General features: G+C 41.2%; 1 protein-coding gene across 2 annotated transcripts in view; it reads left to right on the top strand.

Annotated features, from left to right (window-relative positions):
- The window catches only part of EBF2 (EBF transcription factor 2), a 48,611-nt gene extending 24,616 nt beyond the window's left edge, over positions 1 to 23,995 (top strand). Inside the window, exons 7-16 of one of the 2 annotated variants that reach the window (XM_053462489.1) lie at positions 9,778 to 9,859; positions 11,767 to 11,884; positions 13,829 to 13,959; positions 14,620 to 14,746; positions 16,154 to 16,242; positions 16,638 to 16,703; positions 16,888 to 17,062; positions 17,868 to 18,053; positions 18,271 to 18,438; positions 22,365 to 23,995. In XM_053462489.1, coding sequence (XP_053318464.1) covers positions 9,778 to 9,859; positions 11,767 to 11,884; positions 13,829 to 13,959; positions 14,620 to 14,746; positions 16,154 to 16,242; positions 16,638 to 16,703; positions 16,888 to 17,062; positions 17,868 to 18,053; positions 18,271 to 18,438; positions 22,365 to 22,396 — 1,174 coding nt within the window. In that variant the 3' untranslated portion in view covers positions 22,397 to 23,995. Of the gene's footprint in view, positions 1 to 9,777; positions 9,860 to 11,766; positions 11,909 to 13,828; positions 13,960 to 14,619; positions 14,747 to 16,153; positions 16,243 to 16,637; positions 16,704 to 16,887; positions 17,063 to 17,867; positions 18,054 to 18,270; positions 18,439 to 22,364 lie in introns of both variants that reach the window. The other variant, XM_053462488.1, reaches the window with a different exon arrangement.
- Positions 23,996 to 25,745: the final 1,750 nt, after the last annotated feature.

Raw genomic sequence — 25,745 nt, 5'->3', positions numbered from 1 at the left:
CCAAATTGTGATACGCTACTTGTTATGTCTCATTGTACAGCGCTGTAGAACATGATGGCGCTATATAAAAAATAATAATATATTTTAAGAGTTTTTGGATTTTTTTTTTTTCTGATGCATTAAGCATTTCAGCTGCAGGGAATTAAACAACTCACTGATGACATAAGTTAAAGCGGCCTAGTTGAAGCTCCTAAAACAACTTGCGCCGTTCTTTCCCAATGGGCAGAAACCCCCCCCAGCCAAAAAAATAAGAAAAACTGCTGACACCCATCCCCACGCCCTATGACGGGGAGACAATGAACAGGACAAAGGGTGTGACAACCCCACGCGCAGATCTGTGGGCATCCTTATTGTTCCAGATCCCTGAGCTTTGAGCTCCTCTCCCTCCCCCAACAACAGTGAGCGGCGTCTCCCTCCTCCCCAGACATCTGCTCAGCTTGTCCTTCCAGCTCCTCGGGGATTCCTATGTAAACAGGGGGTCTCCCTGGAGGTTCAGGGGGAGGTGGGAGTGACCTCCCCTCCAAAAGATGTTTACATTAAGCCACTTCAGAAAGCATCTCATCTTATGATCACTCAAGGTGGAAGTGGGCTTTCATATCACTTCTAAGAGGGAGCCACTTCTCCTTAAACACCGTGTTCTCTTATGAATGGAGCTGTTTTAGTCGCCGACTAAAAAGGCACAAAAGTTTCACGGACAGACCAATAAATCGTAGGTGTCACAATGATATTTAGATATCAAGTATAGCCTTCTAGCAGAAATTGTTACAACGTTTGGATGTTCGAAAAAGTGTCACCGTCTATATCATCAACGATCTCATTTCATCTACATTCATGTATGGCTTCATTTTTTTAAAGCTATTTTTATATCAATTTTCTTTTGTTATACTAAATTGCGGTCTCGCTCTGGATAATTTTTTTATTATGGAAAAATGTACAGTTTTATGAACAATCTGTAGAGCTACTATGGGCCGACCATAGGCTTTGTTGTAGGCAGTGACGTCAATACTGGAAAGGAATATAGAACTTGAATGAATTCTGGCTTATTGGTCATTATTATTCTAGCAGCAACCCGGGAATCTGGATGTGTATGCCTTTTATGCTTTTTAGGCTGTGCGCCCCACTAGTTTGTATATATTTTTCCCATTACCTTGTTTTTTGGGGGGCTATATGAGACCGGGAATCATATAAAACAATAATCCCCCCCAAAATTCCCTTTATCACCCGCTCTGTTCATTATAAAGTAATCGGATCTTGGCTTTCTTTCACATTCCGCATAACATTGAATCTTCATATCTAAGTATTGGAGGTCTAACTCCAGTATGACCCATTCGCCCCCCAAATGTTTAATGGGGCACGTTGTGTTACCTTTTAGCCTCACAAATTCCACGGCAAGAAGGAGAAAAAACAAAACAGAATTAAAAACCAGTTCATTGATTTTTTGGGAACTGCAAATCTGTGCTGTAAATTGATGGGAAGTTGTATGTTTGTGTTGCCCGGAGGAGGGGGGGGGTGCTATGAATTAAAGATGGCAGCCGCCTCATGAGACACGGATGTCAGTTAGGGAGGCATAAAGTGAGATTCCCTCTGGCTGCTCAGCGTGGCTGGTAACACGAGCGAGGAGAACACATCTCGCTTCACCATCCATCACAGCTTATTAAGTGCTGCTTGCTGGCGTCAGACTCTATTGAGTTCCTTTAAATTGGAAGCAACGACTCTGCGCAGTTAGGCCGCAGACAAATTTGATTCGTTTTTTTTCTTCTCCCCTTCTTGTTCGCAAAGCGACGAGTTAGTGATTTATGCCCCGCAATTTTCAGTATTTTGACTTTCGCGAGCAAGGCTGTTGAGTCAATATTTCATGAAGATAAGAGCTAAATATTACCAATTAGAGCTCCAGCGCCATACATTTGTAATGGAAATGTAATGATAGATTAGTTTCACTATACAGTTTTTTTTTGTACGGTATATTTCAGGCCATTTAAGAGTTGATAATAATACGTATCGGCCAAATATCAGTTAATTATTACTTTTTACTTCTAGGAAAATGTCAACACGTGATTTTGTAAGGGAGCTGAGCTATTGCACATAAGTTATCACATCCCAAAAAAACCTATAGTAGGGAGTCTACATTCAGCTATCATATAGCGCAGGGCAATCGGCGTACGGCCATATTTACGCTAGGGTCAGGATTACAGAAGTAGCAGAGTAGAATTATATTTCTGGGGGATATGCGGTGGTGTTGTGACTTGGGTAGGTCTAGGTGAGGTGGGGCAAATGAGGGGCTTGAAGAATAGTCCTCCTCATCTAGACCAGGGGTAGGCAATCTTCGGCTCTCCAGATGTTGTGAACTACATTTCCCTTGATACTTTGCCAGCATTATGACTGTAAAAGCATTATGGGAGATGTAGTCCACAACATCAGGAGAGCCGAAGATAGCCTACCCCTAGTCTAGACTGTCCATAAGAGAGTAGACCCTCGGCAAACTGTGGATGAGCCTGTGGCAGTCTTGGACATTCTCTCTCCCCAACACAAACCATTGGTTATGGCAAACCATATATATATATCTATAATATGGCATCTAATGTACAACAACTCCTAAGGCCGCATACATAATGTACACAACACTCTTTTTGTCTAGTGTTTGTAATTGTTGAGATGTGTTTCTTAGTGTTTCTTAGGGAGATCAAGGTATTAGAGGGTACTCGTGCCTTTAAAAAAGAGCTTGGGGCAAATACGAATGGGGGGCCGACGATGTAAGTGATTGTGATGTCAGACGTCTCCACGTTACTTGGTACACCATCCAAATAACATCAGGCAAAAAATCTATAGTGTCAATATTATATACCTAGAATAGAAGTAGGCCAGAGGATGTGTAATTACACGATAAACATAAGCCAATCTTCTCTTTACACCACAAGGTCCCATTGGGTAGGTTAGGGTTTGGAGTGATTCAAGGATGTAAAGGGATCTAAGAACTAATCCATATAAACCGACGGTTTCAATACAATCATTTATCATACCATCAATTGCATGACACGCACAATATTAATAATAATATTAATGGAAATCTACACCCCGTAACAGATTTCAAATACAATATATGAAATATCTATGATGCAACTGGACGTGATGTCATAATGCAGTTATACGCGGCTAAGTACAGTAAATACTAGTAGTCCAGCTGGCCTTCTACATTTTGTGAGGTCATAATAAAGGCATGGCATGGAAGAAAACAAGCACAATTTTAGGGTTTGGGGTTATCTTGTGCTTGCAGAAACTACATAGTCCTATGTATAGAGTCTTGTAAATGCACATATGATACACGCATGCATAACTCACTAGGCTTACTATGTAATAGATTCTGATGCAGCTGTGCACACACACACACGGCTAGTTTAATTAAAGAGCTATATGATACAGGGCGATACAGAACAGCTGTATGGGATGATATCATTCTTAAAAATATGTCTTGGCCTTCGGACCCCTCACTCACAGGGTCGGTTTCGCTGTGACATCATCCAGCGGCGTGCGAAGCTGCCACGACACGCGGTGTATCCCAGGCTGGCAGGAAGGTGGTTTTCGGGCACATCTTCTATTAAATAACAATAATGTTTGAGCTGCAGTGATTCTCATGCCCCAGGAGGGGTGAAAATCATGGCAAGGCTAGGATTTTTAGGTCAGAAATTAAAATCTGATGTCGATACATACGCCTGTTAACCCATGACATTCCTGCTCCCTTATTTTCCACGCAGAAGCCAGAGAACCGTGGCAAGTTCAATAGTACGTTTACTAACATATAGTTAATGCCATAACCATATATATAGGTCTATAAATTTACCCACATACAGTCAGCTTGGGGTATATATATATATATATGATTGTATGTAGGTCTATTTTGCATGTGTGGCAGTCTGGCAAAGCCAAGCTATCACTACAGAGCCATCCTGTATATCCTGATGGTGCCCAATCCCTTGACCGTCTCTTAATGGTAAGCATAGGCATTTACTCTCCATGCATAGGCAGCATTTCCTTCGGTGGGGCATTCGCCGTGCCTACATCCCCTCCTGAACACATCCCCACAGTGGGTTTTTTTTTTTGGCTGTAAACGCTAAGTACTTGGAACCCCCCCTTCTCCATCATGGAGCGGATTCAGCACTAATGGAGCTTAATCGTTTCTCACTGGCTCTCTCAGCTGCTCCTGGCACCTGGGACGAAATTGACTCTAGTCGGCATCAAACGGAGCCTGCGAGCTCCTGGCTTTCACCGGAGGCTTTGATATACCCTCCGACTTTAATAGAATTACACGTACTAATGTAACATACGGCTCGCTAATCCCTTACACCCACTGCCTACAAACCCTGTACTACATGCCGCATTATAACCTTCTGCGGTCTTCTGTAAATCCACACCCTGATGCACCTACGAGGCGCGCATGAAGAGCGCTCATCGCCAAGGACCCCCCCCATTACTCCGGTGCCAGCCTTTTTTTTTTCCCGACAACTCCCCCCCCCACTCCTCATCGTGTTTATTTACTGCGTTTTCCAACACTTATTTAGCAGTTTATAGAAAGCCGCACGGAGTCTTACTGAGCCTCCAACACATTAAAAAAAGAAGTCTGCTCTTATTAATTATGCAGGATTAGTCTAATTATAATTCAGCAAATTAATTAGCGACAGAAGGTGTTCTGAAACATTGGAGTACATTTGCATGTTAAATGGAGAGGCTATGCTGTAATATATGTAAATATATGCATGGTTTCATAGTTTAATTTAAAAATTTGCAGCTGCATATGGTATGGGAGCAGGTGAAAAGTCAGTTTTAGTTTAATGATCCGAACAAACATTGGATGGTTATGAAAAAATAAAAAAAAAAAAGGTTTTGGATCCGTGAGTCTGATTCGCAGAAACATAGAATCAGACGGCGGATAACATCTTGGCCCGTACTGTCTGCCCTTTTACCTGCTATTAAAGCCTAGACCCTCTTTGATCTCCGAACGGGCTGTGGGTTTGCATTCCCATAGTTGAACTCCTCTGCCTGGAGGCAGACCATAAATCCACTACTTGTTTGGGTTTTTTTTGTAAATGTTGATTTACTAGGAAAATTGTGCATCATGTCTTCTAGAAAAGATATAAGGGCCAATGGGGCAGAAAATGTCAATTTGCTCGATATTCAAAGGAGTAGAGTAAGTGGTAAGGAGTAAGAGTAGTAAGTGAGGGGATGTGTGTGGGGTGGATTCACCAGGACCATGCAGTGCAACATGGGGCGGTTCAAAATTAGAAATGGAAGAAGGAGGAATCCTTACATCACCATTTTATTCGAGATGTTAAAAAAAACACACATCCCAACCTTTTATGCTGATATTCACCGGTCTGGCACTGAAATGTTATATACAAAAATATCCATTCTAGCTCCAAGATTCCATATGTAGAACTCTCCAGTATCTGTAGTTGATCTATAAGGTTGATATCTAGAGAAGGGTTTGTCATATTGGACATGTTTTCCTGGATACATGTAATACCCCTATAAAGCGCTCTCCCGCGTTATGGGGATCAGTAATTTGGTCCCATTGTACAGCACTTTGGATTATGATGGCGCTATAAAAAAAATAAAAAAAATAGTAGTTTGTACATGTGCATGAAGAGGCATTAACTTTTCACTACCTATTCCTCGGAGGAGGGGTCTGGTAAAATAATTACATCGGCCCTGTCTCCCAAGACACATTTAATTTTGACATATTGCTGACCTGCGCAGGTAAAGTGCTGCCCCCTGCAGCGTGCCGGATGCATGACCTGATGTGAGGGAATGATACATAACACACACCGCACCGGTCGGCAATACGTGAAGATGATACGTGTCCCGGAAAACATGGCGGACGTGGTCACCCTAGGTTGAGGTTGGCAGAGCCTTGCGCGTCACATAGGAACGCTCTACAAAGCCTGATGAGATTGGAAAGAAGTCAAAGGAACAACTAAGTAAATCCATGACTATTCCTTTAAGGAATCTGTAACATTAGAACAAAAAAGACCTCCAGGGTATTCTTTTTTATCCCAGTGTGACTGCGGGCGTATTGACTGGTATCAAACAAAAGTGACTCCCAAGGGGCAGATTACAGAGATTTCTGCAAAATAAGAATCTGATCTAATGTAATGAACCTCTAACTTGGTAGCTAAAACTCAAGCGGTTGCCAATAAACCCCAGTGATGGAGGTAATTGGTATGACTTGTCTGTGTGACAAAATCCCAGTAACAAAGTCTCCTCTGCAATTAAGCTGATTTGTTGCTGTTGTAAAGTTGCAGAACTGTTACAGTTTGAGGATAATCCTCGTGGGTATTCCCTATATAAGAGGACTGGAGTGAAAATGTACTATACATTTACTGGGGAAAAAAAGGATTTTCATCCACTTGTAGATTGTAAGCTCTTTTGGGCAGAACTACCCTTATCATTTGTCCTGTTAGTCCATTGTACAGCACTACGGAATATGAAACCACCGGATAAATCAATACATAAAATTTTTACTTAGAATTTTGAGTTCCGATCTAATTTTTATTCTGTAACATTCCATGTGACGCGATTCTCTGTCCCCATCGTGAACAAACAGCAATTATATTACATTCAATTTATTTATATGGCGCCAGCAGATTCCGTAGCGCTGTTGCAAGAGTGGACAGGGAAAATATTTAACAAACACAGTTTAAAATGACAATAACCTTAACGCACGTTAAAACACACTGGGACAGAAGGAGAAGAGGGCCCTGACCTTGCGCACTTACAATTATTATGCAGTCTCATAAAAAAAAAATAATAATAATAAAGTTTTAGAAAAAAATTGATTTTATTTTACAAAAAAATCTGCTGTATGACTTGCAGACAGCGGTTTGAAATGTTACAAACTGACGCAATACACGGGAGAGTATGCAAGAAATAAAAAAACATGATTACGATAAAAAAATTCCATTTCGTGTAGCAAAGTCCATGCCTGTGTACTGATTCTTAAGTGTGGATTGTGCATGCTTGGGCGGATTGTGTGTAACGGTGTTGTATTCTGCAGTTGGTGTAGTTTTGTGTATCATTGCATGCTTTGTGAAGCTTTTTGTCAGCTATCTTGCAATAGCGAAGTAATCTGCGTCATCTGTGTGAGTTGTGTTGTAGCAGTTCCTCCAAGGACTTGTGGATCTGTTGTGTGTCGCCGCATCTGTATAACAGTGTGTAGTGTAGTGCAGTAGGGGCTGTGGATTATGGAATGTGTGTGTGCGTGTTCTGATGCAGTGTGCGGTCTTGTGATGCCAGCGAGGTGTGTATCTCGTTTAGTAGTGTGTTTCTGTTGCGTGTTGGTGACGTGCTGTGTGTAGCAGTGTGTTAAGTTGTGTTAGACGCTGTGTGTCGCATAAGGTGCTCACGTATTGTGTGGAGGTGTGCGTTGTGCAGCAGCCCGCGTTTCGCCGTGTTCGTTTCCAGTGTGTGTTCATGCTACGTAGCAGAGTGTGTCTTTGCCTTTAATTCCGGGCCTGTACGTGTGAGCTGCGCTGGGATTTTGGGACTGCAGTAAATGTGGTTGTCATAGTAACAAGAGGAACCGACCGACTCACCTGGGACCCAAACTTACTGCAGGAACACAAAGCTCTGACCCACACATCCTCTCTTCAAGCTCCTGCCTCCCCCTGTTCCCCCCAAATTCCCCCATCTCCCCCTACACAGCGACTGAGTAGAATAAACAGCATATACATATACCCTGACGTACACCGGATACGGTCTGCGCTCTTACAGAGGAATTAGCATAAATACACGCAGAAAGTACACGCGACATACATATATATATGTACTGTATATATACATACATACAAACACACATACATACACACACATACACATACACACACCGGGGAAATGGTGAGTAAAGGCAGGCAGATGTTTACAGAAAGCCTCTGTTATTTAAAAGCAAAGTGAAACCTGAATTAGCCCTAAATCACAGCCAGCCTGGTACGTATAGCGTATAGGTTGTGGACCAATGATGTGCCGTTTAATTAACGGGTGAAAAGCTGATGCCTTTCACATAAATACCTTTATTGCCTACGCTGTATAAATCAGGTTTCGGCAGTCCCCGGCAGTCTTTTTTAAATGTACAATGAAACGTATCTCACATAACAGCCGGATGAGTGCTGGGAGTTGGAATCCAGCAATGTAAAGGCTCGCATTCAGCAGCCGGAGCCTCGCGGTCCATTGGGGTAGTTGCGAAATTTTAAAGAGATTGAGTGCAAGCCCCAGAGAAATAAACTGATCGACAGAATCGTCTGTGAAAAGGAAAAGGGCAAAAGTCTACCTTAACAGCATCCATTGCCTTTAGCTTTAGAAGCAAACATCTACATGTACCCCTGCACAATTGTGAGAGGATATATAGTTCCAAAATAGTGATTTTTTTTTACGATTTTTAATTTTTTTTAAAAATCAATATTTTTTAACAATTCTAGTGGAAGTATGAGAGGACGTATAGTTAAAAAAAATAGTATTTTTTTTATAGTTTGTTTGATTAACTGTAAAATCACAATTTAACCCCATAATGTATTTATCCCTATGCCTTGAGGTCCATGGAGGAGATGGAGAACCTCAGATTTTCACTTAATCTATATTTTCTTTGCAGTTATAGCACAATCTATCAATGGGTATATTTTTTAACCCCCCGGCTTTCATGCTGTTAAATTGGGGAAGCCTTTAATGTACCAAGGATTGATTATTATTCTATCATTAATGTCGCCAGCGGAGATAAGATTGACCCAATAAATTCCCCTGCCGTCTGCTCGTAGGTGAGCGGCGCTTGCCTTCCTACGGAGGGGCTGGCGTAATGATAGGATTATCTAGATTAGTGGCGGGATTAGTGATAAGGGAGTCTTGAAGTTAATATAACCATCCTGTCTCATGCGGTTTACTAATAGGCTCCTGAGTGGTTAATAGAATGTAACTTAGTCCAGGATTAGTAATAGAGCCAGTAGTTAATTAGCTGAAGCCGCTCCGCTTCTAGAACTGGTGATAGGTTTCCAGTCGTAACACCATTTGGTTCTAGAGTAAGAACTATTTCATGGGTCGTTTTGTTGAAAAAGCACGGAAAGAATGAAAATTCACGCCAAGCCTTCCAAAACTCTCTAAAATGATGCTTTGTTATAGTTGTATTTTTTAACTTATCGCCATTAACACTCTGATAGGGCGTAATAAAAAAAATCGGAGAACAAATGGTGATGGGGGAATGTGGCCCGTGAATGCTTACATTCTATTACATTCTGTCTGTACCGTTATGTGGCTTATTAGTAGAATATAAATTTCCCGTAATGTACCTGCCTTTGGGCCAAGTCATAATATTTCTTAATTAGTTTCAACAGTCAGTCCAGTGACCCCGTTCCTCCTGCAAAACTGACTGTAATCATACCAGATTATAATTAAATAGAAAATTACCCCTTGAACCGATCAATAAATATATTAACACAGGACAGACTGGCCTTTGACCTGCACTCCTTTACAACCGGATTGGTATAATGACGGGTCGTTATATGCAGAAGGTGTATATGTTTTCCTTTATCAATGGATTCTTTTGGTGTGATATGTTTGTGACTGAGGCATATGTTTACTCGCATGACATATTCAATAGTTACTGGTAATCATGACGTGTTCATGATATATAAATGATATAATAATGATAACATAATGACCTAGAACCCGTGTTATCGTTGCCTTGCCATTAGGCTGAAGATGATTGTGATGCCGCATTCCAAACATGATCTTTTTTTTCTTCAGGTTTTTCTTGAAGTTCTTTCTGAAATGTAATCAGAATTGTCTGAAGACGGCAGGAAACCCCCGAGATATGAGGCGGTTCCAGGTATATATTCCATATCCTTAATTTACCTGTAGATACTAAATACTGTCTGTTCAGGTAGTATTTTAACAAAAACATATTTATGATGGAAAGTAGTAAAATTCATTGTATTTGAATAAATATAAATAATATACATTGCCTTTTCCTTTTCATTGATTCTTAAAATCTCTCTATAACTCATCATATTACTTCATTTATACCCTCCCCATGATTCCTCCTATTACTCAATATAACCCCTTCCTATAACCCCTCTGGTTACTTCTCCCTATAACTCATTTAATTATTCATGATACCCCCTTCCTATAACTCATCTTATTACTCCATTTTACTCTCCTCTATAATTCCTCGTACTACCCCATAAAACCCTTCCTATAACCCCTCATATTACTTCATATAACTAATTTAATTATTCTATATACCCCCTTCCTGTTACTCATCTTATTACTCCATTTTGCTCTCCTCTATAATTTCTGTTATTACTCCATATATAGATCTAACACCCTTCCTATAACCCCTCATATTACTTCATATAACCACTCCCTATAACTAATTTAATCATAATTTAATTATTCTGTATACCCCTTCCTATACTTCCTCTTATTACTCCATATAACCTCTATAAGTCCTCTTCTCATACAACGCCTTCTATTAATTCATATTACTTCATATAACGCTACCTATAACTCCTCCTATTACTCTATATAACGCTTCCTATAACTCCTCCTATTACTCCAAACAGCGCCTCCTATAACTCCTCCTGTTACTCACACAACTCCCCTCTATAAGTCCTCTCCTCATATAACTCCTCCTATTACTTTATATAACGCTTCCTATAACTCCTCCTGTTACTCATATAACTCCCCTCTATATGTCCTCCTATTACCCCATAACTACTTCTATTACTACATATAACCGCTCCGTATAACTCGTCCTATTGACCTATATGACCCCTTCCTATAAGTCCTTACAATTGTTTGATTAGAGCCTGTATTCCATGCTCCTGGGGTCCCGCCGTGTTTCCAGCCTGGGGTCCTGACACATTTCATGGCGCATTGACACCTCAGCCACGCTGAAACATGGAAACAGTTAGGGTGGCAGAAAGACCCCTGACCTTGATCTGTTTAGATAAGATATAAAGATTTCCCAAGGTCAGTAGGTCCCTTGTGTCGTATTTCTCAGTCTGGCTCAATTTGACCTCAAGCCCCAAAGGTTGGGTACCAAATACTAAAGCATCTAGAATGAGAGAAATCAGAGAGAAGAGAGAGCGCAAACAAGATAAAGAAAGATTAAAAAGGGGTATTCACTGTTTGTTCACTATTTATACATTAGCAGCGCATTCAAAGTCCAAAAAGTTAAGCCTTACAGAAATAAAATGAATAAATAAATAAAAAACAATGAAATGTTAATTATGTATATTAATAATTTTAAATAAATCATTTTTGAGGGCAGTTGGGAGCAGATCAAACCCGTCACTTATTTCCTGATTCATGTTCAATTTTCCAGGGAATGCATAATTGTCATGCGGCACAAACACAGACACTGATTGGTCGTTGCCATAAAAGCTGACAATACTTAAATGCTTATTGTGTTACTTTTATGTGATTAAACATCCAGAGGAAAGAACAGAATGACAGATCTACTATGGTTTATTTAACATTATAGAGAGTGCATATAGGGGTGTAGGAGCAGTGACCCCAAACTTGGCAAACCCCAAACTTTCTAATAAACGACTATAGGGTCTTCTTTGCTCACCCTTTCTGAGAGGGAGTAATGAACTAGACACTGAAAGGTCCATGATCAGACATTACTGACACTGTGCCGTGTCCTCATGCTGCCGATGATACAATGAGGCTTCCAGACTCAAGGCGTCCACATACCCCATCTCATCTGACACGTCTTTCCTTTCCCAGGTTGTCCTGTCCACCACAGTAAACGTAGACGGGCATGTCCTGGCTGTTTCCGATAACATGTTTGTACACAACAATTCGAAGCATGGCAGACGGGCACGACGGATGGACCCTACGGAAGGTACGGACGCATGCATGGAGTACGGTACGCAGCTTTCCTTCTCTATCTGCTTCCAGCATCAGCAGTCAGGTGCCATGCAAACACGGGTACACCGCCTATACTGAGCTTAGGCAATCTTCAGCAGGTGCTGCACTAATGTGCCCATCAGCCGCTGGCTGACTGGATTTGTAGTCTGATCACACTACGTAGGGCATCCTATAAGTTAGATGCACTCAAGTACATCTCATTTACTACATGGAAATGGAACGCACACGTCACGGAACATCTTATTTGACCAATAGGCATATTCATGCAAATTACATATTTTTGCAGCAGTGCATATCTTATATTTCAGATACATACCATGATTTCTACGCAATCGCGCATGTCCATCGCCATACACGGAAGTAGTATAAAATTAGAACCTGATGAATACAAAATTACAAAGCTGCCTCAAACAGGTACCATTGACAAAAAGCTGTCAATGACTCCACTGCAGAGAGTTTCCCAGCAGAGAGTGTAAGGATTACAGCAATAAAGCCATGGGCTTTAGCAAGTAATATAGATAGACCATGCATAGACTGAGTAGTAAGCGTAAGAATGCAAGCAGATTTGGTAAATATGATTAAGTCTTATTTTTCCTGTGCACCTGGACCTGTAGCTAAGGTTTGGTGACATAGGCTTTGGGAGCAAGGGAACACGCGCACATCAGCTCCTGTCACTTACACATAATGACCATGCAGTTTCAGTATAGGGTACGGGTATTCCTCAACCATATCGTATACATACAGTATACAAAAAAGAATAAGTTAGAAGAAATGCTTGTGAGCTAGTGGTGGACGTTCTAGAACCCCTTCCTCAAGCTCCCTATCTGCAGCTGTGTGACCTCACCTTCCTGCGGGAAGACGCCTTATCGGGAAGGTGTTTGGATATTATTTCATTACCGTTGGGCTGGTCGCCCTTTTCAACATGTCCTGTATTAACCATACGAGGAATTAATGAACTGGAAGGGAATGATTGAACCAGTAAGGAATTTTGTGTGGTGTTAATTTCCCTCTCCTGACGGGCGGTCAAATGGTGGATTTAAATCCCCGGGTGCTAGGTTAGGATGGAGTCCAGCTTTGGTTGAGTTGATTGGAAGTGATTGACTGGCTGCTAGTTTCTGGAAACTTGCCCGAGATCTCAGGGACCTCTGACCCTGTCAGTGCTGGAAACAGAGTGATAGATTGAGCATGGTTATGCCTCCTTTGAGAACTTGATGTTCTGAGGCCTTCCAAGGGATAGACCTCTTACAGCTCTCCAGCTGTAGAAAACTACAGATCCCATCATACTCAACCAGTCACTCATTTCCACCGGAGACAACCATTACCATCATGTTCCAAGTTCCTTTGAACTGATGCTACGTGGAGTTCTGGTCCAGCACAGGAGACTTGTTGTCAATGCCGCCATTAATGCCTGGATGCAGTTCTCACTATGTTTTTAGCTCCTTATAGAGAATCTTTCATTAACATTTGTTAGTATAATGGCAGTGCTTGTTTTTCTTTAGGTGTCTGAGGCAGCTTGTGTAAAAGCCAACCCATTTATTCTAAATTGAAAGAAATCAGTAAAATTTGAAATACTCTTCTTGCCTTCACCTGGTGCACTTTCTTGTATATTGCACACATAAGGACTCTTACATACTTCATATACCTTAAGAAAACACGCTTATATATACGTGCAATCAGGCATACGGGAAGCTGCCTCATTTAACCTTTTTCCCTGGGCAGTGTAAAGTTTGGTGTGCGTAGCTTATGCCGCTGGTACACCACATATATACACACAAACAATTAGCTAGCTGGGGTATATGGGATCCACGTGTGACAGAAGAAGGGAATGAGGAATACAGCACTACACAGGGAAACGGTACAATTGTGGGATGACTAAGCCATGTTCTTAAATAACTCAGTGAATGTGTTATCTCCACAGCCACCCCATGCATCAAAGCCATCAGCCCCAGCGAGGGATGGACTACTGGCGGTGCCATGGTCATCATCATTGGAGACAATTTCTTTGATGGCCTTCAGGTGGTGTTTGGAACTATGTTAGTGTGGAGTGAGGTAGGTTAAAACGGATCTCTTTCTCAATATATATGGGTTTAAGTGTTTTATAAAAATAAAGAAATGCATATTATTAACAGGTACACTGGTGAAAATGGTGAAAAACCCTTTTTGTGCTAATGTGCTTTGAACAGCCACTGGTGTTTTAGGCAGTTGTAACCCAAATACAAATTGATTCTGTGCAAATAGCCAAGTATGTCATTTATTACCCAAATGTTTAAAATAATTTAGCAGTTTGTCATTAGTTTTGGGGGAAGCCATTACGCATTGCATTATTTACTTCCTGTTTTCTCTAGTGCTCAGAAGGTGATCAGGAAGTGCTCTTAGAAGCAAATGCAACATAAAACTATTTCCCCCATTCTTTTGTAAAACATCTATATCACTTCCCATGATGGAAGCATGACGATATTTTATTTAAGTACCACTGAACTACAAAATATATGGCAGATCATCCAGGTCTCAAGGTCTGAAGGTTACACAAATTGTGGTCTTCTAGCTAAGCGAGAGATAAATGGCCTTGGCAATCCATATGGTAAAAGCTGGGCTTAGGCAACAAATGGCAACCCAGCTATTAGCCTAATGGTAATCTTGACCATTTGTCCTATTCTCTAACTTTGTTATTTTAATAATTTTTGTTGTTTCTATGTTTTTGCCCCTCAGCTCATCACCCCCCATGCAATCCGTGTACAGACACCTCCACGGCACATTCCAGGTGTGGTGGAAGTAACTCTGTCCTACAAATCCAAACAGTTCTGCAAAGGAGCCCCCGGGAGGTTTATTTATACAGGTAAAAAGAACTAATGGGCTAGGTGGAGTTATAAATACGTATGGAGGATAGATAGTAAAACATACAGCGTGGCCAGGAGGGGTAAACATTTGCATTAAACAGTGACGCACAAGGGCGTCCTGCCCTTGGGATTATAATGATACATAACAGGGAACTATAATGACTGGTCTTTGGGGGTGGGTTTTAAGAATGCACAGAGAATAACTCATAATGGTTAGCCCTTGAGGGTGGGACATAAAGGTGCACAAAGAGGAAATGATAATGACTGGTCCTTGAGGGAGGGCCATTATAATGCAGAAGGAGGAAATGATAATGAGTGGTCCTCGGGGGAGGGTCATTATGATGCACAAGGAGGAAATGATAATGAGTGATCCTTGGGGGAGGGCCATAATAATACACAAGGGATATAATACCCAGGAGGGAGTCAACATATGTCAAAAACACATCCATTGGGACATCTAGCAATATTCATATTTCTTAAGAAGAAAGTGAATAAGTGATTGGTGTGTTGTATAGATTTAAAATGACAAAGTTCTGTACAATTTAAGTACATTTATTACAAATATAAAATAGCCCATAGAATTGTAACAGGGTATTCTCACTTCGTGTTGCACTGTAATTTAGTTATTTTGTACGGCCCTGGGGTCTATCCCTGTACCGTTCTCTATAAGCCATTTCCCACCTCTCTATAATTCTGGGCCCTCAAAGGACCTCAGTTATTATTTTTTTGAAAAACACCTATTTTTCATCAATTTACAAGGTGTAATAGGTGTTGCCTAAATAACGAGTCCCAGACTTTTGTATAATGGGACTTTGTGTCCTCATTCCTGGATCCTCTAGCTAATTCCCTGTATGTATACAGAACCTTTTCAATCTTAATTCAATTGGGGTTTGAGACACAGTGACAGCTGAAATACATAATATTAAACTGCTTAAACATACCCACTGGGATGGAAGGAAAATCTAAGTTTAGCCAACGTTACCTTTTTTTTCAAGTCTTAGCTTTTCTATTGAATTCCCCTTTGTCTGGCTCCTGTTATATTAAAATCCATGTTCCCCGTAATTACTTAATAAAGAGTAAATAGAAATGGTGTTTCGCTGGGGATGTGACCTTCTCTGTTCATTTGATTTTGCTTTTTTTTTTCTTAGATAAATAAGAAATGAAGATTACAATATGTCCTGAAAACACTTTAGTTAAACCTCTGTGTTTGTTATGTATATCTTATACCCAGAGATACTAATTATAAATCTGATCATAAAAAATGGACATATATACTGTGCCTGTTCTATAGGGCTTGCAATCTATATGTCCCAGACCATATGATTTAAACGGTCAGAGTGCATATAATCCCTGATTCTTGATCAGTGCCACATGTCACTTATGTTACCTATTTTCTTTTTTGTCAGCTTTAAATGAGCCAACCATTGATTATGGATTCCAGAGATTACAGAAAGTTGTCCCAAGGCATCCAGGGGATCCAGAAAGGCTGGCAAAGGTAAAACTAACCACAGATTTTGTGGCCACCTGTGACCCGCAGGTATCTGTAAAATTGCTTAAACGTAAAAGATATGTTGATGGATACATAGGCGAGCGGTAGTAAAAGTCAAAATGTATCCCATTATAATCTGGATAGGTTTGGATAAACTGGGTTTTCCTGTTTTTGATAGGCATAACAGGCTTTATAAACAGGTATTTAAACGGTGCCGGGGTGTATTGCTCAGCACCAGGGACAGCTCCAAGCGTGTGTTCTAACCCTGCTTCTTGTATATTTAATAAACTTCTGCGGTAGATTATTTGCCCGTGTTTAGGTAACAGCAGCAGGGGTGAACAAAATAATCCTTATAGTCTTGTCCGGATTAAGATTTGACTATTTTCTTTTCATTCTTCAAGGAAATGTTGCTGAAAAGAGCAGCGGACCTGGTAGAAGCATTGTATGGAACGCCTCATAATAACCAGGTAAGTAACACAATGATGATGAATATTATGATGAGTATTACATGTTTGTTACATTTTATTTAAAGACTAGCAGATATTGTAGCAATCTAAGCTTGGTGTTCCAGGGATAACACAGGAGCAGGAGAGCCTGCCGATGCCCTTCCGCTACCTTCCTTAATTCAATGTTTGTTGCTCTCTCAAACAGGACATCATTCTGAAACGGGCAGCAGATATTGCTGAAGCTCTGTACAGTGTCCCGCGGAACCACAATCAGATCCCTACCCTCTCCAGCTCCCCGGCACACGGCGGCATGATGGGTATTAACTCATATGGAGGGCAGCTGGGGGTGACCATCTCTGAGTCGCAGGCCAATAACCAGGGTAAGACGTGCTGCGCGATGTGACTGTTCACATTTACTCTGTCTCTGCCTTCTCCTGTCATTTTGCCTTCATGATATTGCCTGTGTCACACTCCGAAAATACCTTTTTTTTGCTACTGTCTTGCATTTTCCTTCGTGTCAGCCGCTATGACCATCTCTGTCAGCTTCACAGTTGAACTTAATATACATCTCTGTCATCTCACCCTGGTCCCCTTTTTCTTTGCCCTTGACTCTCCTTGTGTCATTGTCTTCTTCATTCCAAACTTCAATCAGCTGGGATATGCTGAGGTCCGATATGGATGAACAGAATGGAGATATCACCATGTAACCTAAGGGTGATCGGCCCTGAAGTCCCATCAGAGAAGACCTACCCTCTATTACTGCAGCTCATTGCAAACAATAGAATGAAGCACAAAGCGAATAAACCCCACCTTCATACTGCTCTCCCTTGCTATTATTAATAGTGTAACAAGAACATTGCCTTACCCGTTGGAGTGTATTGATTCAAGTAAGACTTTGCAGATGGGTTGAGCATCTCAATTCTCTAACTTCACTGGGGTCAACCCAAGAAGGGCTCCAGGGATGGTTCTTCATAATATGTAGTGCAGTCCAGGAACTGAAATGTTCATCTCTACAAACATATAATTTAGTTAAAAGTTATCACCACCCAGACCTCCTCTTTGTTTCTTCCCATCTCTGTCCTGCTGTCAGTGCCTCTCCCTGCTTTTAATATTTCCTCTTATTTTATTATATGTCTTATGGCCTATGAAAACAGTCAACATTGTCCTCTCGCTACCTTCCTTCAGGTTACATCCGTAACACAAGCAGTATCTCTCCACGAGGCTACTCCACCAGCTCCACGCCACAGCAGTCTAATTACAGCACCCCTAGTAACAGCATGAATGGTTACAGCAATGTCCCTATGTCCAACCTTGGTGTCCCTGGGTCTCCTGGATTCATCAATGGATCTCCTACCACCTCCCCCTATGGCAGTGAGTACTTTCCAGTTATTCCTATTCATTGTTGTGTTATGATGAAGTTATTTCCCTGTGCATTTGGCTTGAACTGATAAGTATTTGAACCAATTTGAAGCCTATAAAAATGTATACGCTAAACAGTTTGTGAGCTCATCGTGCCCTTATGGTATTTTTGTGCTGCACGTAAAGACTCTTCCCGATCTTGTTAACACTGTCCACTGTTCCATTTCAGTTATGCCCTCGAGCCCACCAATAGGATCTTCCGGGAGTTCGTCCATACTACCTTTCTCATCATCCGTCTTTCCTTCCATCAAACAGAAGAGTGCCTTTGCCCCCGTCATCCGACCGCAGGGATCCCCGTCTCCAGCCTGTTCTAGTGGGAATGGTAACGGGTTCAGAGGTGAGCATTCCAGACATGATTTGACACCTTCTACCAAAATGTATTTTTTAAAAGGACTTTAAAGGCCTGATACAACATTTATTATATATTATATGATTTTTACCCCTACATCTAAACCGCACTGCACACCTCGTGCCATTTATAACGATTTGGGGTTGTGGTATAAGGCAATGTGGTTATAAGAGATGTGACTATAAGACTCGTATACTCTATAGTCAACACATTTCAACAGGTTCTAAACACTATTAGTGAAAAAGGTCCTTTTTTGTTGATGAGTCCGGTTTAAATGGCCCCTTTGGGAACACAATACTATACCCTCTAGGTTAACCCTTTGAGAGCCAACACCAAGCACCGCATACCATTCACACCGCTATTACTGTTACACTTCCATAAAAGAAAACATCCACACGCAGAGGTTGATCTGCTACAGTTTCCATAATGTGGTCTTTTTGGCTGGACCCACATCCACCCACATATGACCTTCTGTCTCCTGTAATGGGAAATAGCTGTGTAAAAAAATTCACGTAGGAAATGTGTCTGTGCTCATGTTGCCGAGAAGGTGGTTAACAAAGACTGATGTTATGACTAGGCTCCTCTACACCTTGTAATATTAGCGCGATATATATGTACATTCTCCGGCCCTAGGGAACGCAGCAATGCGGAAACTCCGGAATCTCTACTGCCTTAATGTTACTTAGCACTATGGTTCTATTGTTACATGCTGGACTTTTTTTTTTTTAATTCATCTTTGTCCACTTTGAGATAATACTTGGGATTTATAATTCAGTATTCATCACGAAGCTGTAACATGCTCTTGTGTGTGTGATTTTTATAAAGACAACATGCAGAAGATTTTATGTTCACGTCACTAAGTGTTGTCTGTGTATAATTAAGACTTTCCCAAGCCAGGCCACTAAAACGTCCGTTCTCGGTCCAGCTAGTCTCGCCCTTGTGATTCCATTAATGAGAGATGATTTCCCAATACCACCTGTATAGTAGCGTCTCTCCACTAACTGATGGGAAGCCCTTCTTTATTCAGCGTGATTCTTCACAAGTTCCGTAGGGACACCGAGACGTGACAGATCCGAGAGCAAGGGCTTCTGGGAAAATCTCTCTAGGACACCCAGCATGGAAGTGCCACGTTCTGCATGACTAGATTCAGCAGAAAGACATGCTTCAATGTGTATATTAATACAGAGGGACCCCCTTATAACACTGCTTCAATGTGTATATTAAGACAGAGGGACCCCCTTATAACACTGCTTCAATGTGTATATTAATACAGAGGGACCCCCTTATAACACTGCTTCAATGTGTATATTAATACAGAGGGACCCCCTTATAACACTGCTTCAATGTGTATATTAATACAGAGGGACCCCCTTATAACACTGCTTCAATGTGTATATTAATACAGAGGAACCCCCTTATAACACTGCTTCAATGTGTATATTAATACAGAGGGACCCCCTTATAACACTGCTTCAATGTGTATATTAATACAGAGGGACCCCCTTATAACACTGCTTCACTGTGCATATTAATACAGAGGGACCCCCTTATAACACCGCATCAGTGTATATATTAATACAGAGGGACCCCCTTATAACACTGCTTCAGTATGTGCTTTATTACAGAACAGAATGCATAATTACAGGAAGACCCCTGGTAACAATTCACAAAATTATACAATACAATTACACTAAAGCATCCCTCATAAAATATTCTGTCTATAGGTACATATCTTATACACAGGATACCCTTCATAACTGTTCAGTGCTATATAGATGCACTTATGTATAGGGAAGTAGAAATATAAGTACATGGTTACATATATATTATTAATAATATTGCCCATCTATATATAGTATAGGGCATAGTAAAACTTTTGCACGTCAGTAGCTGTTTCTTCGCATTGATGCATACACCACATACATAGAGTTTGATGGCAGATAAGAACCATTCCACCCATCTAGTCCGCCCCATTTTTCATACTAAAATATAAAAAAAATTAAATCAAACCATAGTCTGTCCTTTATGATAATTTAATGTATGTTCCCTGACTGTATTAGCCTCTGCCGCTTCTGCTGGGAGGCTGTTCCACTTATCTACTAGTAGTAGAAGAGTAGTAAAATTCCTTACATTACATCTAAGCATCTAAGACTATGACAAATTGTTCTAAGAGCAAAAATAAACAGTTTGAGTAACCCAAATACGTACAATATAACTTATATAAAAAGACCGCATTAGATTGCTTTTACAAACAAACTGATATCATAATAAGGTAATAACTGTATTAAAGTAAATACATGTACAAGCGTTATCGTCAGCACCACCATTACCCCAACCCCCCCGGCAGCAGAGAAGTTACAGTTCTGTGCCGGTAACCTGATCAGTGGTGGGGTTGGGGAATATTCCCGGATCTAGTTTCAGTCTCAGGCACAGTCTTTCAGCACCGGGCTCTGCGAGGTCTCCTCTCACCCCAGGGAGCTCCCCTCATCCCCTTACTGCCAGCAAAACTCTGCAGGGCACAGGAGAGACCTGGAGCCGGTCCGGAAACCATCCCGCGCTGCACGGCTAGCACAGAGCAAGCAGTATGCAGATCCGGAGCTCACATACACAGCGGCACACGCTGTGCTCACACACACACACTGTGCACACGCACACACACTGCTGCACACGCAGCACACACTGTGCACACGCACACACGCTGCTGCACACGCACACACGCTGCTGCACACCCACACACACACTGTGCACACACACACACACACTGTACTCACACACACACTGTGCACACGCACACACACTGTGCACACGCACACACACTGTGCACATACACACGCTGCTGCACACGCACACACACTGTGCACACGCACACACACTGTGCACACACACGCTGCTGCACACGCAGCACACACTGTGCTCACACACACAATGTGCACACACACACACGCTGCTGCACACGCAGCACACACTGTGCACACACACACACGCTGCTGCACACGCAGCACACACTGTGCACACACACACGCGCTGCTGCACACGCAGCACACACTGTGCTCACACACACACGCTACTGCACACGCAGCACACACTGTGCTCACGCACACAATGTGCACACACACACACGCTGCTGCACACGCAGCACACACTGTGCACACACACACACGCTGCTGCACACACAGCACACACTGTGCTCACACACACCCTGCTGCACACGCAGCACACACTGTGCACACACACACACGCTGCTGCACACGCAGCACACACTGTGCACACACACACACGCTGCTGCACACACAGCACACACTGTGCTCACACACACCCTGCTGCACACACTGTGCTCACACACATGCTGCTGCACAGTGCACTACATAACGTATATGTTGTAAAGTATGGAACTACGCAACATGCAATGATCACAATCAATAATTGCCCCCGCTATATGTGCCTCATTACTTTATACACAGAAACAAAACCTAGGCATTTCTTGCAGGTCACATTGCCAACCCCGAGGACCTTCTCCCACATGAAGATCTTGGCCGGCCTTTTATAATGCATAGTCAAAACAGTGAGAGTTATTTAAAATCAGGGCTAGCTAAGGGGTTTTGCAGGAGAGACTTGCCAGACTTGGCCCTTTACAAAATTCCCAATTCCCAGAGAATAAACCCCAATGGGCTATTTATGAAAAGACATTTGTTGGGTAGGTGTTCCTCTACCTATAGGCTATGCTCACTGTGTTATACGAACGAGAAGCTTAGAATTAATTAAAAAAACAAGCTGGCTTTATATGTTATGATCCACGTTAACTGATTTATAACACATTTTAGAGGCACTAGTGTTCCATGGTTGTAAATAACAGAAGATAATATTGTTGGTTCCTTCACCAATAACACCCTATCTTTCTTCCTTCTTTTGTCCAGCAATGACCGGGCTGGTGGTTCCTCCCATGTGAGGACACATTGGACTACCTACATATTAAAACTGAGGCGGAAGGGAAGCATCAAGACTTTGTGTGTTGTCGTGAGGCCTCAGTTTGGATCTACAACCAGAGAAACCAATTGCCCTTCATTTTGGAAAAGTCACCGTGGTCCTCGACAAAAAGGGGCCCAACCTATCAGGCAGCCGTGACAAGTCTTACTACAAATTCTTGGCCGGAATTGAACTAAAAAAGGAATTCATGTACAGCGCTGAGAATTCAGCAGACAATGACGTTGAATATTTTGGATACTTTTTTTTCTTCTTTGTAGGAAAAAAAAAAAAAAACCTTTCTATTTTCAGCTTTTTTCTGATACCGATTTTTCGTTCACCGAGAAGAACACATTTTACAAAGGAACTGAACAGGGTATCGGCAAGGAAGATTCTACGGTCTTTATGGATAATCTGCTTCCTTTGCTGTTTGTGTCTGCTTTAACACTTACATTTTTTTTTTTTTTAATTTTGAATATGTTTTACATAATTTAATTGAATAAACTTGTAACTTATTGTATTTAGAGGTAGGAAGAAATCTAAATAAAGACAAGAGGTGAGAGACACACGGTCTCACACATAATACACAGGTAAAGCACAAATTAACCATTTATTGGAGGGGGCTAGTAGGATTGCATGCACTTAAAACGGAGCTTGGTTTGCATACGAGATCTCTAATGGTAAATACAGATGATGAGACTCAGCATTCTATTTGCGGACAGCTGGTCACATGGTGCCGTAAAGCAAAGCCTGCAGTGCTTGAGCCAATATCACAGCCATGTAACTTTTCCATTGTAATCTCTTGTGCGAAGTCTCTTCTGGGCTCGGTTAAGCGCTCAGTCCGCAACGCCCCTTAGAGCAAATTAGAATGTGCACTAATAAATGACTTGATTTAGATTATAGTCAAGATGCACCACTGTGATGCTTAGGTTAAAGGAGGTCCAACCTTAGGACCTCCTCTGCAAACTCCCTCGACTTTCTACCTTTCTTTTCTCCCAGTCATGATCCATATCATATATTTCATATCTTCAGGTTTTTTTGCAGAAAACACAATTCCGTCTTAATTATTCCAACAATATAAGCCAGTACCAGGGCAGGGTTTTCTGTAGAGCACTCTAAATGTTCTCACCCTCCATCCATCACATGGTTGAAAGACACCAATAATATCATTGTATAGGGGGACCTATAGATCCCAAAACCAGCCCTTATAAGAACAGTACATGTGACACCAAAACAAGAGCTTAGGATGTTTATAGAATCTTGTCTTAGGCTTGAAGTATAAGTAATGTAACATGTGCATTTCTTCAGATATAACATGGAGGACTGGTCCCCGTCCCACGCGCTCATTTTTTTTATAATAGACCTGTTTTTAATGGTTATGTACAATGCTGTTTTGTGCCTCACTAGATGCTGAAAAAAAAAGAGGCTGATCTAGTTATTTATCTTAATATGTAGATAAGTGGAGAATGTTGGTGTTAAGAGGTAAATGAATGCCTAAGGAGGGAGTCTACTTCCTATACACAAGGAATCTCTATCTACCTGATATGTAATGTTTTGAAGAATTAAATGCCAATATTTCCTTTAATGTGTGATGAATAGCCAAATCCATTTTTTTTTAAGAATGATTTGCTTTTGATAACTTGATAAACATACGGCGTATTCTTATTCCTAATACACATTCTCTATCGAGAGAAGATTACCTGCAGTCACGCTACTTTAGATACAAACTCAGGGCTGTCTGAGCCTGTCCTGAAACCAGATCATCTTACATTACATACAAATCAAGCACTGCCTGGGCCATGATGTCATAAATCAAGTTAATACAGCAGACTACAGCTGTATGAGGCCATGTCACAAACCTAACGCTTGGCAGGTACATTGCCACGTGGAAGTCAATGACCCAACAGCCGGAAGCATACTGTAGCTTTGATGTATACATTGATGCTACAACAGGAGCTCACATTAAATTTATATTATGGTCGGGCTGGGTGAGTTGGACCAAAATCCTAATCGAGAAGAGGAGTTTGAGCCGACTCCTGCTCACCCTCCTGCACTCCTGATGAGCTTGGTCGAGGCAACTCAAACGTCTTCATTTGTTTATGATTGTGGCCCTTAAAAACCAAAGCTAATGTACCCAGCTATACAGCTGTGCTCCGGTCTCCAACATTTCATTTGGTCAGTTAGGAACACTAGGGGACACTGAAAAGAACGTGAGTGAAATAGAAGAAAATGGCCTTGGGGAGAAACAAGGGGCAGGGAGGTCTTGAAAAGTTAACATTTCCTGGGAAATGATAAAAAAATGATAAAAAAATGTTACATTTGACAGAAAGAAGCCTTACAAGTTTTTGATAACCTGGCAGCTTTATCGTCCATTATGAAGGAACATCAATTGGGTTAAAGATGGACAGATCCACATCGCTACGACTTCATAAAACATACATTTGGGAGGCCCCAGTTCTCTGATTTTGATGTAGATAACAGGACCATTTTGGAACTGCATTTAATGTATGTTATCAACCATTTCTCTTTAACAAGAAAACTGTTTTTCTTTTTAAAAAACTACTCGATGGGAACTCAAAATGCACAAAAAATCCAACAAAATCCTTTGTCACCTTGCACCCTACTTCAAAATATAAAGGGATGAAGAATAGTTTGACATAGAACCTTTTCTGCCAGTATCTTCAACTAATCTCAAATCCTTAGTAGTAAACCTACAATGACGTGTATGACGTAAAGAGAAAACAAATACCCCATAATTAGTAAGTAATAAGTAGTGATCATGTTGTGGAACATTTGATTAAATTCATGTTCCTTACCCTACAATCACATTACATCATACTTTTGTTATGTGTAATATACATCATTTTTGGTTATATGAGTTTTCATATAACTAACTCCACTTCTGATTGGATTATTAAAGATTCCAAAAGAAAATCCTATCATGAGTCCATCTGTTTCTTCTTATACCGAATCAGTGTAAGGCTACATACAATACTATGTATTTGTGGTTTTTTTGCTCTTTTTTTTAATGATCTAGCAAATTTGACAAGTCATAGGAATATTTCTGGGTTGGTTTTTAATTATCCATAGAACAATAAACTCTTTAGCGTCTCGTTTGTCTGGGGGTCTGCTAATGACATAAGCAGAACTTTTTGGGAAAATACATAATAATGTTATCAAGATTTGGTATACAAAAAAAATATATCAGAAACAACTGGTAACCAATTAAGAGTAAGAGATGGACCAACCAGTGAAGACTAGGATGGAGATTTCAGGAGACTTAAAACAACCACCCAGGATGGCAGAATTTGAATGTGTGGATCCAGAAGAGATAG

This window comes from Spea bombifrons, chromosome 4, assembly GCF_027358695.1.
Source record: "Spea bombifrons isolate aSpeBom1 chromosome 4, aSpeBom1.2.pri, whole genome shotgun sequence".
Taxonomy (NCBI): Eukaryota; Metazoa; Chordata; class Amphibia; order Anura; family Pelobatidae; genus Spea; species Spea bombifrons.
Note: the sequence above shows the minus strand (reverse complement) of the source record. Positions and strands in the feature narration are given on the sequence as shown.